This window comes from Eumetopias jubatus, unplaced genomic scaffold (genome assembly GCF_037043125.1).
Source record: "Eumetopias jubatus isolate StellerSeaLion01/CBP00866 unplaced genomic scaffold, mEumJub1_p1.0 scaffold_10, whole genome shotgun sequence".
Taxonomy (NCBI): Eukaryota; Metazoa; Chordata; class Mammalia; order Carnivora; family Otariidae; genus Eumetopias; species Eumetopias jubatus.
In genome coordinates this window covers 6918382-6937396 of record NW_028274816.1, presented here as the reverse complement: position 1 = coordinate 6937396, position 19015 = coordinate 6918382, and the positions used below count along the sequence as shown (strand labels likewise).

The 19015-nt window shown below is 41.2% G+C and overlaps 1 protein-coding gene across 4 annotated transcripts in view; it reads right to left on the bottom strand.

The window, feature by feature from the left end:
* Positions 1–17186, bottom strand: part of CNEP1R1 (CTD nuclear envelope phosphatase 1 regulatory subunit 1) — a 29974-nt gene extending 12788 nt beyond the window's left edge. The window contains exons 1-6 of one of the 4 annotated variants that reach the window (XM_028094542.2): positions 17075–17175; positions 16103–16274; positions 15923–15994; positions 13080–13153; positions 8686–8795; positions 8505–8559 (exon numbers count right to left, since the gene is read on the bottom strand). In XM_028094542.2, coding sequence (XP_027950343.1) covers positions 8505–8559; positions 8686–8795; positions 13080–13153; position 15923 — 240 coding nt within the window. In that variant the 5' untranslated portion in view covers positions 15924–15994; positions 16103–16274; positions 17075–17175. Of the gene's footprint in view, positions 1–766; positions 2113–8504; positions 8560–8685; positions 8796–13079; positions 13154–15922; positions 15995–16102; positions 16275–17074 lie in introns of those variants that run through there. The other 3 variants (XM_028094541.2, XM_028094543.1, XM_028094540.2) reach the window with 3 other exon arrangements.
* Between the last annotated feature and the right edge of the window lie 1829 nt (positions 17187–19015).

Sequence of the window (19015 nt, the reverse complement as noted above, 5' to 3'; positions counted from 1 at the left end):
GTCCTGGGATTGAGTCTCAAATCAGGCTCCCTACTTGGTGGGGGGGTCTGCTTCTCCCTCTCCCTCTGCTCTCCCCACCCCCGGCTTGTGCTCTCTCTCTCAAAATGAATAAATAAAGCCTTTTTTTTTTTTAAGATTTTTATTTATTTATTTGGCAGAGAGAGACAGACAGCGAGAGAGAAGGAACACAAGCAGGGGGAATGGGAGAGAGAGAAGCAGGCTTCCCGCTAAGCAGGGAGCCTGATGCAGGCTCGATCCCAGGACCCTGGGATCATGACCTGAGCCAAAGGCAGACGCTTAACGACTGAGCCACCCAGATGCCCTGAATAAATAAAATCTTAAGAAAAAAAGAAGGAAATCCTTGAAAGCATGCAAAGTATATGTACACACACAGGTGTATTTTTCTAGGGGAAAAGATTCAAGGCTCTCATTAAATATTCAAAGTACTTGATTATTCCAAAAAGGATTAAGGATCTATAAAATCCTTCTTCTGCTTTACATTTTTAGAGAAATTAGTCAATCCAAATTTGTAAAGCACAATGGAGGAGACCTGCGTTTCCTGATTAGGAGCCAAATGTCATTACACAATGATAAGTAAGACATATTAAAGGTAATCACAGCTTAATAAACTGGAGATCTACAATTGCTACTTGAAACTTGCTCTTATAGGAAGAGTTAAAGTAAGATATCTCATTTGGAACTAGCCTGTATCTGACACATGTGGCATGTTTTTAACATGAATCAAGGAAAAAAGCCCGATCACTAATTATATATAAAGTATTTATTTTTATGCACATATTTACCTACAAAATTTACAGAAAATCAAACAGTGCCGAATATATAGAATACCCTCTGATGACTTTCTAGGAGCAGAGGGTCTTTCTTATTGCTGCAGTTTCAAGAATAAAATCTTATACAGGTGAAAGCCAAGATGAACACAGTTAAGTTAAATAGTAGCCTTGTTAAAAAGTTTTTGTCCTGTGAGTGAATTTTCAGCTTTATGTCCAGTGGAATTTAAAAGACTGCTCATGAAATAATTTAAACCTTTTCAAAATCTTCTAATAAACAGGTAAAAGGCACCTCCAGTTCTTTAAAATATTTACAGCAATCCCAATAGTTTAAGATAAAGGGCAATTATAGTACAGGTGGCTAAAATGCATACACAGTATGTCATTAACACTCTCGGAACAGTGAGAATTGTAGACTGTAGTTTGGGGCGCTGCTCCCAAGTCACCCCCGTGACGGAGCGGCTGATCACACCCACGCACCACCAGTGTAACAGCCCGCCCGCCACGGCGAAGATGCAGTGATCTAGAACGAGGACTATCAAATTCCCAGACAGTACATAATTTATAACTAAACTTGTATGTTCAGAAGCTTTTGGAGTGTTCTTAAAATTATTAAAAAAATATAAAGTATATTTAGCATTCAAGGAAAAGAACAAACTGGAAATGGTTACCATAGAGTGGCTGAAGTTCACTATCTGGTTTAACAAAAATGGTTTCTCAGAACATCTATTAATTTCTCACAACATAATGGAGATGAGTCTTCCTCAGTTTACACTCAATCCGATGTTTTTCTTGCATTATGATTAAAACCGAGGGGGGGGGAATGAAAGGCACAGCTATGTGAGATAGCTGGGTTCAAAGAGCCGTGGGGATGGCAAACATGCCCCTACGATACTGTGCAGGAGAACAAAGTCCACAGAACGCTTCCCTCTTTGACATTGGCATTGATTTGCTATTTACAGTAGTTTGCAAAAATACATTATAAAAACTGGATGAGGTTCTAAGTTTAACTTAGTAACATACAGACATACTTCATCTGCAAAAGTCTCTGCAGGGTCTGAAGTACTAAAGTGACACTAATACTGTAACAGATAATCAAAGGTACCAGCACGGACGAGGCAAGTCATCATGGAGATCATCTGGGTAAATATTGCACACTTCTTGTCAGTTGTTGCTATGACCTTCACAGATCCAACTGTAAAAGGAATCCTTTATGGCTTTTTGCTGTATCACTTATTTGAAGAAAGGCTGTTTTAGGTCCCATAACAATGAGCGCAGATTGTCACTGAACATGAGGCCTAGGTTTCAAAATGAGTTTTCCTGTCTGTAAAAATGGGGGGGGGGAAAGTTTTTTCAATACACAGTTCCATTAAAAACATCACCACCTATCCATAAACCTTGAAGGGTACCAGAACACCCCGCTATATGAAGTAAAGGTTAAGCAATTAATAGTTATGTTTTCAAAGTTTTGTGTGGAGCTTTCTTCCTAAAATCATTTTTTTTTTTTTAAGATTTTATTTCTGTATTAGAAAGAGAGGGAGTGAGCAGGGGAGAGCAGCAGGCAGAGGGAGAAGCAGGATCCCCGCTGAGCAAGGAGCCTGATGTGAGGCTCAATCCCAGGGCCCTGGGATCATGACCTGAGCCGAAGGCAGATGCTTAACCAAATGAGCCACCCAGGCGTCCCTAAAATCTTCATTACTTTAAAACAATCTTTTTGGGGGCGCCTGGGTGGCTCAGTCGTTGGGCGTCTGCCTTCGGCTCAGGTCATGATCCCAGGGTCCTGGGATCGGGCCCCGCGTAGGGCTCTCTGCTCGGCGGGGGGGCCTGCTTCTCCCTCTCCCACTCCCCCTGCTTGTGTTCCCTCTCTCGCTGTGTCTCTGTCTGTCAAATAAATAAATAAAATCTTTAAAAATAAATAGATAAATAAATAAATCTATTTGACGAACTCCCTGTCCACTGGCTACCTAAAAATCTGACCATCGATCCTATGAATAAAATCCCAACATGTATAAATTCATGCTCCTTGTCAAAGGAAGTTTATAAAACATAATTAAGCATTAGATACTTATACACTGCTGATGTTCAGTGTTAAGTGGATACAACTCTTGTAAGGCCAACTATTTTGTTTTTTCAAAGTAAGCTCTAGGGGTGCCTGGGAGGCTCAGTCAGTTAAGCATCTGCCTTCGGCTCAGGTCATGATCCCAGGAGCCTGGGATCGAGCCCCACATCAGGCTCCTTGCATAGCAGGGAGCCTGCTTCTCCCTCTGCCTGTTACTCCCCCTAACTGTGCTCTGACAAATAAAATCTTTTAAAAAAATTAATAAACAAATAAACAAATTAAGCTCTAGGGGCGCCTGGGTGGCTCAGTCAGTTAAGCGTCTGCCTTTGGCTCAGGTCATGATCCCAACGTCCTGGGATCGAGCCCCACATCGGGCTCCCTGCTCGGCGGGAAGCCTGCTTCTCCCTCTCCCATTCCCCCTGCTTGTGCTCCCTCTCTCACTGTGTCTGTCAAATAAATAAATAAAATCTTGAAAAAAATTTTTAAAATAAAGATTTTATTTATTTATCTGTCAGAGCGAACACACAAGCAGAAGGAGCGGCAGGCAGAGAGAGAAGCAGGGTCCCTGTTGAGCAAGGAGCCCGATGCAGGACTCGATCCCAGGGTCCTGGGATCATGACCTGAGCTAAAGGCAGACGCTTAACCGACAGACACCCAGGCATCCCTCAGGTGTCCAACTCTTGATTTTGGCTCGGGTCATGATCTCAGAGTCATGAGATCGAGCCCCACATCAGGTTCTGTGCGGAGTCAGCTTGAGATTCTTTCTCCCTTTGCCCCTCCCCCTGCTCGTGCACTAAAAATCTTCACACACACACACACACGCGCGCGCGTGTGCCATAACCACCAACCAGATCAGGCTACAGATCACCCCCACCCAGAAAGTTCCTCCACCCCCCTTTCTGGTCAATGGCAGCCCCACTCCTTACATAGACATAACCTCTTCCCATAAATTTTGCCTGTCTCTGGCCTTTAAACAAATGGAATCATAGACTGTGTGTTCTTTTGCATCTACTTCTTTCACTCAATGTGTTTCTGAGATTCATCCATGTTACTATGTTCCAGTAATTTGTACCATTTTATATTGTTATGATGATAAAAAATATATAGTATTCCACTGTGTGAATAGACCAGTATTTGTTTTATCCATGGTTTAAATCTATTTTACACTTTTAAATTACATGAATAACACATTAATGTAATCTCATTATTAAAAAATCAAATACAGGGGCACCTGGCTGGCTCAGTCGGTGAAGCATGACTCTTGATCCTGGGGTTGTGACTTTAAGCCCCAATGTTGGGTATAGGATTACTTAAAAATAAGCAAACAATTTTAAAAATTTTTCAAATATAGGTAAGCTAAAATCCTTCCTTCCATCTATCTCAAATTCTAGCCCTCTTACAGAAGAAACCAGTTTTAGGATGAATTCTTCCAGATTGTGTTCTACATATTTACATTCACATATATAAAAAATAAAAATCTGATGTTTCTGAGCTGCCTGGCTCAGTTGGTTGAGCATCCAAATCTTAGTTTCAGCTCGGGTCATCTTGGGGTCATGAGATCAAGCCCTGTGTCAGGCTCTGTGCTCAGCAGGGAGCCTGCTTGAGATTCTCTCTCTGCCCCTCCTCCCCACTCTCTCCCTAAAATAAATAAATAAATCTTTTAAAAAATCTGGTGTTTCTAATGTGCTAAAATATTTGAAGGTAAAACACACTACTTGGGATTCGTTTCAAAATAATCTGATGGAGGAAGGTGGGCAGGGGTACACATGAAATAAGAATGGCCATGAGCTCGCTATTGCTGACACTAACCAACAGGTACACAGGTCATTATACTCATTTTTTTTGTCTGGAAATTTTCATAATTAAAACTTTTCTGGGGCACCTGGGTGGCTCAGTCATTAAGCGTCTGCCTTCGGCTCAGGTCATGATCCCGGAGTCCCAGGATCGAGCCCCGCGTCGGGCTCCCTGCTCCACGGGACGCCCGCTTCTCCCTCTCCCACTCCCCCGCTTGTGCTGTGTTATACACAGCAGTGTATAAGTATCTAATGCTCAATTATGTTTTATAAACTTCCTTCAGAGAGAGACACAGCGAGAGGGGGAACACAAGTGGGGGAGTGGGAGAGGGAGAAGCGGGCCTCCTGCGGAGCAGGGAGCCCGACGCGAGGCTCGATCCCGGGACTCCGGGATCATGACCTGAGCCGAAGGCAGACGCTTAACGACTGAGCCACGCAGGCGCCCCAACAAATAAAATCTTAAAAAAAAAAAAAAAACTTTTTTATGGATAAAGAAAATGTGACACATACACACACACACACACACACACACACACACACACACACACACACACACGCTGGAGTATTATTTAGCCATAAAAAACAAAATGAAATCTTGCTATCTGCAACTACATAGATGAAGCTAGAGAATGTAATGCTAAGTGAAACAGAGAAAGACAAATACTGTATAATTTCACTCATATGGGCAATTTAAGAAAAAACAAACAAAAATGAGCAAAGGAAAAAAAAGACAAATCAAGAAACAGACTCTCAACTGCAGAGAACAAATTGATGGTTACAGGAGGGGAGATGGCTTGAAGGGATGGGGGAAACAGGTGATGGGGATTAAGGGGTGCACTTGTCATGATGAGCACAGGGTGATGTACCAAAGTGCTGAATCACTACATGGTACACCTGAAACTAATATAACATTGTGTATTAACTATACTAGAATTAAAAAGAAAATGGTAGTGGGGGAAAAAAACTTAAAAAAAAAAAAAAAAGATACCAAACTAAGTGTATCGTTTGGTAGTTTATGTCTTGCACCTAACATGTCTGGGAGATCCTTGCATGCCCGTATTTACAGATTTACTTACGGTCCTGTGATGTGGCTATACCACAGCCTATTTCACCATTCCCCTTGTTGGGAAACATAAAACTGTTTTCCATTTTTTCCCTACTGCAAAGGATGTTGCAATGAACGACCTCATACCTGACTCCCTTGTGTGCATGTGATGGTCCCCACTGAGGGTAGATGGAGAGAAGTAGAATGGTTAGGTCATGAGACATGCCAATTTTACATTTTATGAGAATGATGAAAACTGCCCTCCACCATGGCTATCCCAGGGTATATTCTCAACAAGCAGTGCATGGGTTCATCTACTTCACCACAGTACTGGACTCTATGGCTGCCAATGTGAAGGTAGGTAAGACAAATGAAAACTCAGTTTTAGAGGCGCCTGGGTGGGTCAGTCACTTAAGCATCTGCCTTGGGCTCAGGTCATGATCTCAGGGTCATGAGATCGAGCCCTGTCATGGGCTCCCTGTTCAGTAGGAAGTCTGCTTCTCCCTCTCCCTCTGATTGCCCCACACCGGACCTCCCACTCATGCTTATTCTCTCTCTCTCAATAAATAAAATCTTTAAAAAAAAAAAAATCAAAAGAAAAAGAAAACTCAGGTTTACTGTGCATTTCCGCAATTACAAATGAGGCTATTTATATTCCCACTTCTATGATATGACTTCACTTTTCCCACATCTCAAATGTACTATTTATTTTTATTGATTTTTTTAAAAAAGATTTTATTTATTTGACACAGAGCGAGAGATCACAAAGTAGGCAGAGAGGCAGGCAGAGGGAGAGGGAAAAGCAGACTCCCCGCTGAGCAGGGAGCCTTCTGGGGGGCTTGATCCCAGGATGCTGGGATCATGACCTGAGCCGAAGGCAGATGCTTAACTGACTGAGCCACCCAGGCATCCGCTTTTTTTTTTTTACTGATTTTTAATAAGTCTTTAAATATTTTGTATTCTATTCTCTATTAGGTATCTTACACTTTCTTCTTTTTAAATTTATATTTTTCAGTAACCCCTACACCCAACGTGGGGTTCAAACTCACAACCGCGAGATCAACAGTCCTATGCTCTTCCAACTGAGCCAGCCAGGCGCCCCACAAATACTTTCTTCTAATCACTGCTCATTTTTTGCCTTTTGCTGTACAAAATTTTCAAATGTTGGTACAATTAAAGGTATCCAACCTCTTCCATGATGGCGTTTTGTTTTGGGTCTTAAAAAGAAGTTTTTCTATACCAAGATCATAAACATATTCATCTCTCTAGGGCACCTGGGTGGCACAGTGGGTTACATATCCCAACTTTTGGTTTTAGCTCAGGTAACGATCTCGAACCCCATGTTGGGCTCCACAGTGAGCAGGGACTCTGCTTGGGTTTCTCTCTTCCTCTACCCTTCCCCCAACTCGTGTATGTGCGTGTTTTATTATTTATCATTCTAATATAGAAATCTTAAAAAACCAAGAACATTCATACATATTTTCCTGTTTTAATTATGGGATGTCTTTTTAAATATATTTAAGACTTTATTTGGAATCTAGTCTTTTTAACTGATGCAAAGGAGAGAACTAAATTCACCTTTTTCCAAATGAAAAGCCAATTGCCTCAACACTATTAGTCCATTTCTTCCCTTTTGACTTGAAATACTATCCTTATCCGCTAACTTAAAAAAAAAAAATCAAAGTGTTTAGTCTTTATTCTCTTCACTGAGCCAGTGGCCTTCCTAGCTTAGTATCTTTTTTTTTTTTTTTTTTGCTCTTTATTCTAATTTTCTATACTGGGTTAAGTATTATTTGATAGTTTTTTAACTTGAAGGTAAAAATACCCTTATAAATAAGTGAATCAAACCTGAGATACTCTTAATATGTCAATACAGGATTAACTTTTAAAAACACAGTCGGTTTATATGCGCATAGTCTGTCAATTAATTTGAGATCTAATTTAAAATCCTACAAAAATGGCGCCTGGGTGGCTCAGTCGATTAAGTGCCTGCCTTTAGCTCAGGTCATTATCCCGGGGACCTGGGATCAAGTCCTGCATCAGGCTCCCTGCTCAGCAGAGGGTCTGCTTCCCCCTCTGCCCCTCCCCCCATTTGTGTTCCCTCTCTCTCAAAAATAAATAAATAAAATCTTTAAAAAAAAATCCTACATACCAAATACCATGAGATAAATAAGTTTACAAATCCAACACCCAACAAGCCATTTTTGGCCAATAAGAACCACCGTATATTGAATTTAAGATGGCTTCAATCATAAGACACATCATGATTTTATGTCATTAAGAAAGACTAAACTGGGGTCACCTGGCTGGCTCAGTGGTAGAGCATGTGACTCTTGATCTCAGGGTCATGAGTTCAAGCACCATACTTGGCACAGAGCTTACGTGTTTAAAAAAAAAAATATATATATATATATATATATAATACTCTCAACTCTACCAGTTAAACTGTATGATACTACAGATTATTAGATGCATCTCAATTTCTGAGATGTAAATATGGCTCTTAGGATCAATACTATAAGGAACATTTCCCACTATTAAGCCATGCAATTTTTTTTTAAGATTTTATTTATTTGAGAGAGCGAGCACAAGCAGGGTGAAGGGCCGAGGGAGAAGCAGACTCCCCACTGAGCAGGGAGCCTGATGTGGGGCTGGATCCCAGGATTCCAGGATCATGACCTGAGCGGAAGGTAGACGTTTAACCGACTGAGCCACCCAGGTGCCCCATGTAGACAATTTATTAATGTCTGCTTTACTTAAGCCAAAACATGTCAGTCCTCTCATGCACTCTATAATTTTCTAATGTAAAAGATACTCACATCATCACAAGACATATTGTATTCTGCTAATACAGTTCGACATCGAGCAGCTATACTGAAAAAAATGTGGTCAAAGGAAAATTTATCATATGAAGAATAAGCTTTTAACACAACACCTAGATGATCAAGAAGGTGCTTTAATTTCACTCAGAGAATAAAAATCAATTCTGTTAAAGGATACATTGATGGTGCAACGACCCTCTTGTGTATTCCAGCAAAGAACAAGCCTATTAGAGTGATACAGCTAATGGTGAAAAATGGGTGATTCCATAATGATGTGAAGAAAGACACCTGGAAAAGAAGAGTTTGAAATATAAAAACGTTCAAAATGTCAGAACAATACTAATTCTTACCTCCCCATTTATGCATAAATATGTCATCCGAAATATGAGGATTTGAAGAACTTAAAATGATCCTACTTCTGTTTTGTTGTTCCATAAAAATAAAAATATACGTTCCAAATCTTTAATGTAGCAAGATAATATAGCAATATTCCCTCCATTCATTTCAAAGACTTGAACCATTAAAAACTCATTCTTATAGTCAAAAACCATCCTACTGAACACTTCCTGGTAAAAAACAATTTAAAAAGCACAAGACTGGGCGCCTGGGTGGCTCAGTTGGTTAAGCGACTGCCTTCGGCTCAGGTCATGATCCTGGAGTCTCGGGATCGAGTCCCACATCAGGCTCCCTGCTCAGTGGGCGGGTCTGCTTCTCCCTCTGACCCTCTTCCCTCTCGTGCTCTCTCTCATTCTCTCTCTCTCTCAAATAAATAAAATCTTTAAAAAAATAAAATAAAATAAAATAAAAAATAAATAAAAAGCACAAGACTGGGGGCACCTGACTGACTCAGTTGGTAGAGCATGTCTCTTGCTCTCCGGGTCATGAGTTCGAGCTCCATGTTGAGTGTAAAGATTACATACATACATACATACATACATACACACGTACATAAAAGCAGAAGACTGTAAATTCCACAAGAGTAGAGGCACAGTCCTGTGCATCTCTATTCTCCCAGTATCTGAAATAGTGCTTGGCAAACATAGGTGCTCAATCAATACTGTTGAATGAGTTTAGATAAGGTCTCTGATCTGAGAGTCAATGAAAACACAAGTCAAAAGTGATCTAGTTACTCTGTTAAAAAGCTTCCTTGTACGAGTCGGCTAGACTCTGCCATTCATTGCCTGGCCCAGTGTAACCCTCTCCTGCTGTGCCCACACACACGCTAAGGTATTCCTTCTCTCCTCTCCTACGTGGCCGTACAAGATTCAGCTCCAGTATCATCCTCCCCTCTCTGTGGAAGCAAAAAGTCAGTTTGGTTCTGAAGCTACTGAGATTTTCTTTCTTTATTTTTTAAAAATATTTTATTTATTTGACAGAGAGAGAGAGTACAAGCAGGGGGAGCAGCAGGGAGAGGGAGAAGCAGGCTCCGCTGAGCAGAGAGCCTGACGTGGGGTTCGATCCCAGGACCCTGGGATCATCAAAGCTACTGAGATTTAAATGGCCAAAGGACACTCAAGCAGGGAAAGATGATTAGTAGCTACCTATAAAGAAGAAGAGTTTAGGGGCACTTGATCTTGGGGTTGTGAGTCTGAGCCCCACATGGGGTGTAGAGATCACTTAGATAAAACTTTAAAAGCGGGGGGGGCGCCTGGGTGGCTCAGTCAGCTGAGCATCCAACTCTTAGTTTCGGCTCAGGTCATATTCTCAGGGTTGTGAGATTGAGCCTCATGTCGCACTCAGCTGGGCATCTGCCTGAGATTCTCTCTCTCCTTCCGCCCCCACCCCCCGCTTGCATGCGCTCACTTTCTCTCTCTCAAATAAAGAAATAAATCTTAAAAAAAATGAGCGTTTAAGAGAAACCAAGAGCTAATTTCAGATCTGGGCATAATCAGATGATAGCAGGAAACAAGACAATGTGAGTATGTAGAGACAAGAGTCCAGGATCCAGGAATGGAACAAGAATGGGCACTGAAGCCAGACTAGTGGGGAATAGCACTATAGTTTAAAGAAGGAAAGATGTGTTTAGAGTCTTGAAAAAGAAATCAAGTGGACTAGAAACTAAATGGGAGAAACAGAATTAATCCAAAGGCATCTATACTCCACTCTTATACCAAGAGATGCATACATATTTCAAGATGGAGAACTAAACTTGCACAAAGCACCAGGTAGCTGGCCTAGCAAGCTGTTTTTAAATAAATTTTAAATAAATTTGTCAAATGAAGAAACAAGAGGCTGAAAACATCAGGAGAGAAGAAGCTCCCAGATGAAATTCTGAAAAAGGGTTAATATTCCAGAGGAATGTCTTCTTAAAACCTTCAAGGACAGTTTAATTCCCACAGGCCAGCTAGATTTCATGCGGCCTGCACAGTGTAAGCACATATAATGCCTTATGCATTAATTTTAATTAGATCAGTCAAAAGTGGCCTTCTTTCCTCCATAGCAATAATCAACTGCATCTAAATACCATTCAGGCATTCATGTACTTTCCAGCTTGCTCTATTCCTTCTCTCCTTGGGTTCTTCCAGATAGTCATGCACTGGCTTTTGAGTTTGCAACTTCTGCTAGAGACAATTGCTGTTTAAAGCCCCTATCAGCTTTGAGGTTATTAAATACTGAAATAAAGAGTTAACCCTTAGGCTAATAGTTATATTCTCACCTAATTTAGAAAATTACATTAACTACAGAGTTTTGGGCCTATTTCAAATTACATTTAATTCCGTGTTTTATTAAGATCTCAACTAGCTGAAATCAGCTTATATTTTTCCCAATTAGAAGTCAGATTCAATTCCCAAGATAGACCTTTTCAATCTTCCTGCCAGCCTCCTCACTCTTCCCCTGAAGATGAGCACCAAGCACAGCCTTAAGATCTGACTTTTATAAATGAACACAGGAGAGAGAGAGTTTCCTATCTGCCATAAAAACCCCTCTATTGACATAAAATTCCATCACCAACCTCCCTTACCTCCTATTCTTTTATATCTCCACCCCAATGGATAAAGTCAGGGAGACTACATGCTAAATAAATCCTGGCTGCCTGAATTGCCATTTGGACTGCTAACAAAAGCTTTGCTATTAGGTTTTTCTTCTGTATAACCTAACAGATTATAAATAAAGCTACTGGAAGTAGTCTACCTAATGAATAGTTTAAAAAAGGATGTGGGTCTGAGATTTGAGAAACTTACATCATTATTACCTAAATAAAGCTGCACTGAGGCAAAAAAAACTTCACTGCAAAATTGGAGACTACTGCTTCTCCAATAAAAAAACCTTAGTTTGAAATTAAGGCACAAGTTAGTAGAAAGAAGTAGAATTTTGAGAAACATGCTCTCAGATTTGATCAAAGGATGCTTTGAGAAATAACATTATGAAACCTTTTATTGCATTTGGTATAGGGATGTTCTTGTACAGTGCCCAATGGGAGCTCTCTCAGTGTTTCCTATATTAAATTTCAGGCAGGGAATTTCTTTTAAAGATAAATGCGGAGAACAAATACTTTGCTAGCTTATGGAACTCATACATGTGTTCTTTTCACAGAGAGGGAAAATAATGGAACTAGCTGCGACTTTATTGATTAGGTAACAGAGACTAATTTATAACTCAGTTCTGGCAAGTGTGGTGGCCCACATGGCCTTGTCTGTGACCTGGTTTCCTTCCTATTTTTGACCCTCTAGTCTAACCTTCCCCCCCATTTTGATGTTTTATTACATTAAAATTTTGCTCTTTTATCATATTTCCTGCAAAATCATTTCAAATGCTTTGTGGGATGACAAAGGGTACTACCAAGATAAGCCATAGAAGAAAACGGTATTTTGGGTGCCTAGGTGGCTCAGTGGGTTAAGCGTCTAACTTCGGCTCAGGTCATGATCCCGGAGTCCTGGGATCGAGTCCCACGTCGGGCTCCCTGCTCAGCGGGGAGTCTGCTTCTCCCTCTGACCCTACCCCCTCTTGGGTTCTCTCTCTCACTCTCTCTCAAATAAATAAATAAAATCTTTAAAAACAGAAAGGAAGAAAATGGTATTTTATAATTTTTAAAAGCTGGCACAGAAGATATTAAATGAACAACAGAGAAGACAATTTTTACACTGAAATATGTACAAAGTGTGAATGTGAAATGTAAAAAGATATGTAAGAAGTTCAGAAATGAATGAGAAGTAGTGTAAGTGGGGTATTTCTTAGGCCTTTTCCCTGTAAAAGATAGTTAATCTAGGGCGCCTGGGACGCTGGTCTTCCTTCGGCTCAGGTCATGATCCCGGGGTCCTGGGATCGAGCCCCGCATCAGGCTCCCTGCTCAGCGGGAAGCCTGCTTCTCCCTCTCCCACTCCCCCCACTTGTGTTCCCTCTCTCACTGTGTCTCCCTCTGTCAAATAAAAAAATAAAATCTTCAAAAAAAAAAGATAATCTACAACAATCAAAATTTTTCTTAAGCAAATTAATATAAGACATATATTTAATATAATGATCAATATCACTACTAGTAATAATAAGTAGCATGTGATTAATACTTTACAATGAACAAAGCACTGCTACATTATCTCATTTAATCCAGTAAAGATTTTAAATCGAAACTTTTACCTTTTGTGTCTCGGGATCTATTAACCAGTTCCAGGCACCAGTAGCTGTACAGACAGATACCACTATAAGAAGCACTGATAAAAGAGAAACACGAAATTAGTAAGGAATTAACTGTTAATAAATTTATACTAATACCACCAGTTCCTAATCAATGACAGCCAAAGGATGCAGCACTTTATTAAACAGAAAATGCATTAGACTGAGGAATTAGGAAACCTGCTGTACGACCTTGAGGAATTCTCTTAAATACTACGAACCTTAGTAACTGAGGATGATATTGTCCCCATTATTACTTTAGTCAGAACTTACGAAGATAAATGAAATTAAAAGCAGTAGGAACTTTCGATGTGCTTTGTGCTGATTTTGCAGATCTTATAAAATTAAAAAACAAAAAACACCTCTCATTTTCTACTATAAACAAACCAAACAATGACTCTTTTATGAACGCACTGAGAAATCCTGACTAGAGGATTTTGCCTCACAGACAACTGCCTGCTGTTGAATTAAACAACGGCTGGTGTCAAGAACGTGGAACACACCGATCAGTACCAGATTTTCTTCAGAGACTTAAAGGAAGATCAGGGTAGGAATTACTGATGGTAGAACTCAGAAAGTTTTTCTCCCCATTAAGCTAAAATTATTTTAGGAATTCTAAATAGATCCTAAACAAAACTTAAGAATGAATGACACAGAGGTGCATGGCTGGCTTCGTTGGTGGAGTGTGTGACTCTTGCTCTCAGGGCTGTAGGTTCGAGCCCCACGTTGGGTGTAGAGATTACTTTAAAATCTTAGGGATGCTGGGGCGCCTGGGTGGCTCCGTCATTGGGTGTCTGCCTTTGGCTCAGGTCATGATCTCAGGGTCCTGGGATCAAGCCCCTCGGTGGGCTCGCTCCTCGGCAGGCTGCCTGCTCAGCAGGAAGCCTGCTTCTCCTTCTCCCACTCCCCCTGCCTGTGTTCCTGCTCTCACTGTCTCTCTCTCTCTCTGTCAATTAAATAAAAATCTTAAAAAAAAGAATTTAAAAAATAAATAAAATAAAATCTTAGGGACGCCTGGGTGGCTCAGTCAGTTAAGCATCTGCCTTCGGCTCGGGTCATGATCCCACGGTTCTGGGATCGAGTCCCACATCAGGCTCTTTGTTCAGTGGGGAGCCTGCTTCTCCCTCTGCCTGGAGCTTCCCCTGCTTGTGCTCTCTCGCTCTCTGACAAATAAATAAAATCTTTAAAAAAATGTTTTAAAAAAATAAGTAAAATCTTAAAGAAAAAAATAATAAATAAAAAAAGGAATAAATGGTACTACTAGAAAATAATAAAGGGGCACCAAGACCTAGTTAATATTCTGGATATCAAGGTACTGTCCTTCAGTTAGGACACATACAGTTTTAAAATACAGAGATCAAGATTCACAGAGCAATAAAACTTTATTCTAGATAAAACTTTACCTAGAATTCCTGGCGATATACTTTTAGAAGAGGCAAGTCACAGGAAAACAATCTTAATTTAGGTATTTAAGTATAGAATCAAAACTTCAAAATTACGCTCTCAGCTCAGAACAGATTAAACTCAATTCCTTATAATGCTGTATTTCCAATAAGAAATACATCATACTACGCAGATTTTTCTTTTGAAAAATGAAGCAAAAGCAAACCCACTGGCAAGGACCTCATAAACAAACTTTTGACTGGTACATTAACCAAGCTGATGTCATTTATATTTAAGCACTGAGACCATGAATCACAGAAAAAATAAAGTACATTCACTGTAAGATGCCACAGCATCATATACATTTTAAAAGATATTCAAGTAGCAGTGAAATAAGTTTTTAGGGGTAATTCCTCCCTTAAGCCAAAGAACCTGAAAATATCATTACTTGTAAATTCTGACCAACCAGAACTCTCACCGCATACAAATAAAACTTTGCAGACAGATTTAATAAAATCTTGACATAGAAAAAGACTCCTAACTTCAATAGTGCTCTCTGGTCCCACAAACTGAATTACGCTTTGAAATAAAACATGTTTTCAACATGTGCTGTTGTACTTTCCTCTTGGCAGGAATTAAATTTCAGTAACACACATCCAAGAGACTAAGACTGGTCCCAGCATAAGTTAGCAAAGCATTTTGTTTGCTGAGGTCATCCCCTGTGTATTTATCTGCATTTCCTAAGTATTTCCACAGGGCAATAATCACCATTCTTTCAAATCATACTTCGTAGTACTCATGATATTTTGAACAGTTATAATGAGAATTTATTAGGATAGGCCGCAAAGCAACATAATCATGCTCTGCTAAAATCAACCAAGGGTAATTTCATAACTTTTGCGAGTGTTAAATATGATTTTCCTCAACAGAACTTTATTTCGATAGTTTGTAGGCAAATTGTAAAACTGCTAAAAAACCTCCTGAAATTATTGTGTTGTTGTTAAATACTGTAGTATTTAATAAAAAGAAGTGCATGTATTTTAATGGAAAAATGAAAATCCAACCACACGAAACAGTTCTTTTAGCACAACCAGTTCCTTTCTTTAGGATTTCTTTGGTCCGGGTGCCTAGCTGGCTCAGTCGGTAGAGCTTGCAACTCTTGATCTCAGGGTTGTGAGTTCGAGCCCCACACTGGGTGTAGAGATTACTTAAAAATAAAATCTTACAAAAGTTTTTTTTTTCTTTAGGACGCGTTGTTTACAAAGTTAAATAAATTTTAAAATTGTCAAAACAAAAGGAAATCTTACAGTTTAGTAGAGTGTTTGTCAGTAAAAGATTTTACACAAAAGCAAATCATTGCCAGGCAGGGATAAAAGTACCAACTGTCAGTTTATTTCGCCTTAAAGAAACATTCAAGAACTTACTTCTCCAACGTCCAGTGGCAGGTTGCAAACAATGAATATATTCTGTAAGTCTCCTCTCAAAAGCCTTGAGATCTAGGTAAAAAGATTTCAATTTTCCAATTAGCCACTCTTACTAGTTTGCATCCATTAAGATGAAATTTTAGATACTCTAACTGCTTCAGGTCTTACACACCAACTTACATGTATCACTGCACTGTTTACTTCCTTTACTATGACAGCTTTAAGCACTTGACAAAAACATTAGGTTTCTTTAATTCCAATTTCACATATAAGGAAACTGGCTGGTTCACTTTTAGAAGCTTCGTAAAATGGTATGTGGAAAATCAGCAGCAGCCTCAGCCGGCGCCAAAAGCTAGAATTTTGGGGATTGCAAATAAAAGGATCAAAATCAGGTCGAGTTTTAATTCCGTTGGAACCAAGAACTTTCTATTAGAACAACGTATTCCCTAACATCAAAGTCTTCGAGGTCTGTTTGACCGCAATGACCCGACTCCGATTTCTAGCCCTTAGGTTTAATTAATGGCTACGCTTTCCGTCTAGTCTTACTGGATTTCTGACTCGGCTAACGGGTGGGTGTGGACACTCCCCTTTCCTCCCACAGAACGGGTTACAGGTGATCTTCGGGGCACTACTGGAGCTCAAGCTCGGAGACCTTCTAAAAGGGGCGTCCGAGGTGCTCCTGAGTGAGCAAGGTGGGCTATCATTCCACAGTTGCGTCTTCTAAACTTTAAAAGGAGATCAAGAGGCCCTCCCTTACTGTGGCAGTTAACCAGAAACCACAAGAGGAATTAGGATACAACTCCCGGGGTTATCGAAATAAAATTAAGTGAATTAGCATACACAAAGCACAGAATGCTTGCCAATGAATAAAAGACAAAGTAGCCCAGGCGAGGGGCTCCCGGTCGGGGCTGGGGGGATGGGAGAGCTGACGCAACGTCCCCCAGCGCCCCCGGAGGCCGCGCGCGCCGGAATCGGAGTCCGGCCGCCTCCGGCCGCCCCTCAGCCCGGCCCCCGCGGCCCCCGAGGTCCCGGCCCCTTCAGTCCATCCTTCGCGGCCTCATCTGCCCGGGGCGGGGTCTCCGCGACTCCAGCCCCTTCAGAGCCTCGCTGGCTTCCGGGAGGAGCCCGGGCGACCCAGGAGACCCACTCTACCTTCCGCCTGCTCCAGCGAGTTCATGTCGGGCGGCAGCTCCGGTCACCGCCGCGGTCCCTTCCGCATCGCAGCTCCACGGCCCCTCCCGGCCCGCAACGCCAACTCCCACCTCTAACCGCTTCCCTCCGCCCCTCCCCGTCGCACCGCCCCTTGCCTACACCCGCTACGTTCATTGGGCATCTCTGCCAGACCCCACAACTAAGACGGTCTTCTATTGGTTAGCTACTGCACCGGCCTCGGGGGCCTAGCGTTGGACGGTCAGCCAGAGGGACCAAGAACTGCCGGCGGCCGGGCTGGTGTAACGCTGGCGCCGCCTCCTGGCCCGGGGAGGAACTGCAGCCTCTCCGAGCCAGCTCAATCATAAGTATATTCTTCTTTTCCTGTCTGGTTCTTTCATTCCTCAAATATTTGAGCACCCTTTATATTCCGGGCAATGTTCTGATCGCTGACGAGGAGTACAGAAAGGAAGGAGCTAGCTCGCCCCTCTAGGACTCAACGGAGTACAGAACTAATTAGAGCCCAAATCATGGATTTAGGTTAAAGTACCTCTTTCTTTGATAACCCAACTCAACCCATTTCTCCCTTGGTTACTTTTTTCTCGCGTTACCCAATTTCCTCCAATTTACCAACTTTCATAAATCATAAAGAAGGCAAACAAAGGGCGCCTGGGTGGCTCAGTTGGTTAGGCGACTGCCTTTGGCTCACATCATGATCCTGGAGTCTCAGGATCGAGTCCCGCATCAGGCTCCCTGCTCAGCAGGGAGTCGGCTTCTCCCTCTGACCCTCCCCCCTCTCATGCTCTCTCTATTTCATTCTCTCTCTCAAATAAATAAATAAAATCTTAAAAAAAAAAAAGAGTGCTTACTCCCAAGAGTGGTTTGGGCAATTAAATGAGACAATAAGTATAAAGCTTGGCATGTGCCTAGCACCTGGGAGGAGAGCCACTATTAAAAAAAAAAAAAAAAAGGCAAACAAAGTATGAGCCCTAGTACCTAGAACTTAAAAACAAAATCTGTAAGATACTGACTACATTTATATTTAGTCAAAATGCTTCTTGTTTATTTCCTTGTGGTCATTCATTCATTCAAGAACTAGTTATTGCATGATGTTCTAGGCACTGTATTTTTATCAGGATACAGTTATGAGCAAGATAGAGGAGATTCCTGTCCTATTATAGCAGGGGATAAACACGCAAATAAGTAATTCAACTGGATCTTAGGGTCCTGAGTTTGAGTGTGGCGTTAGGTGATAGGTGTACAGTTTACTTAAAAAAAAAATAACATGCAAATAAGTAATTGCTTTCAGATAAAGATAGTTGTATGAAGGAACTAACAGGGTAGTGCCATACAGTGAGCTAAAGGAGGGGTAAATAAATAAATTTAAGCCCTAAGTCAAACTATCAATTTTCGCTTCTTGCTCAATGCTCCATTTCTCCATCTCCAAGTCTTGTTCATCACCTCTCCCTTTGGCACCCAGCACTGTTAGAGTGGTTATTGAATATCTGTTATAGGCTCTCCTGGGCAAGATCCTGGGGAGGTGAGGAGTGAGGCAGACTGATGAACAGGACAAGTACAACGTCTTGTGATAAATGGGAGCTTTGCTAACTTGCCTTCAAAAGAGACCTGTTGGGGCACCTGGCTGGCTCAGTAGGTGGAGCATGTGACTCTTGATCTCGGGTTGTGAATTCAAGCCCCCACACTGAGTGCAGAGATTACTTAAATAAATAATCTTAAAAAAAGAAAAAAGCCAAAGAGACCTGCTGTAACGGCAGGTCTTCTGTTTGCCTGATGGGGTATGCAAGTTTCTAGCAAGAGCCTGGGACAACAGAAGGAAGACCAAGGACTATCTCATGGGTGCTGCCTCTCCTCTTTCATTCTCAACTGTGCTCAAAAAATGTTGAACGTGTCTTTGAAAGGGTATACATTCTTAGCTTGTCACCA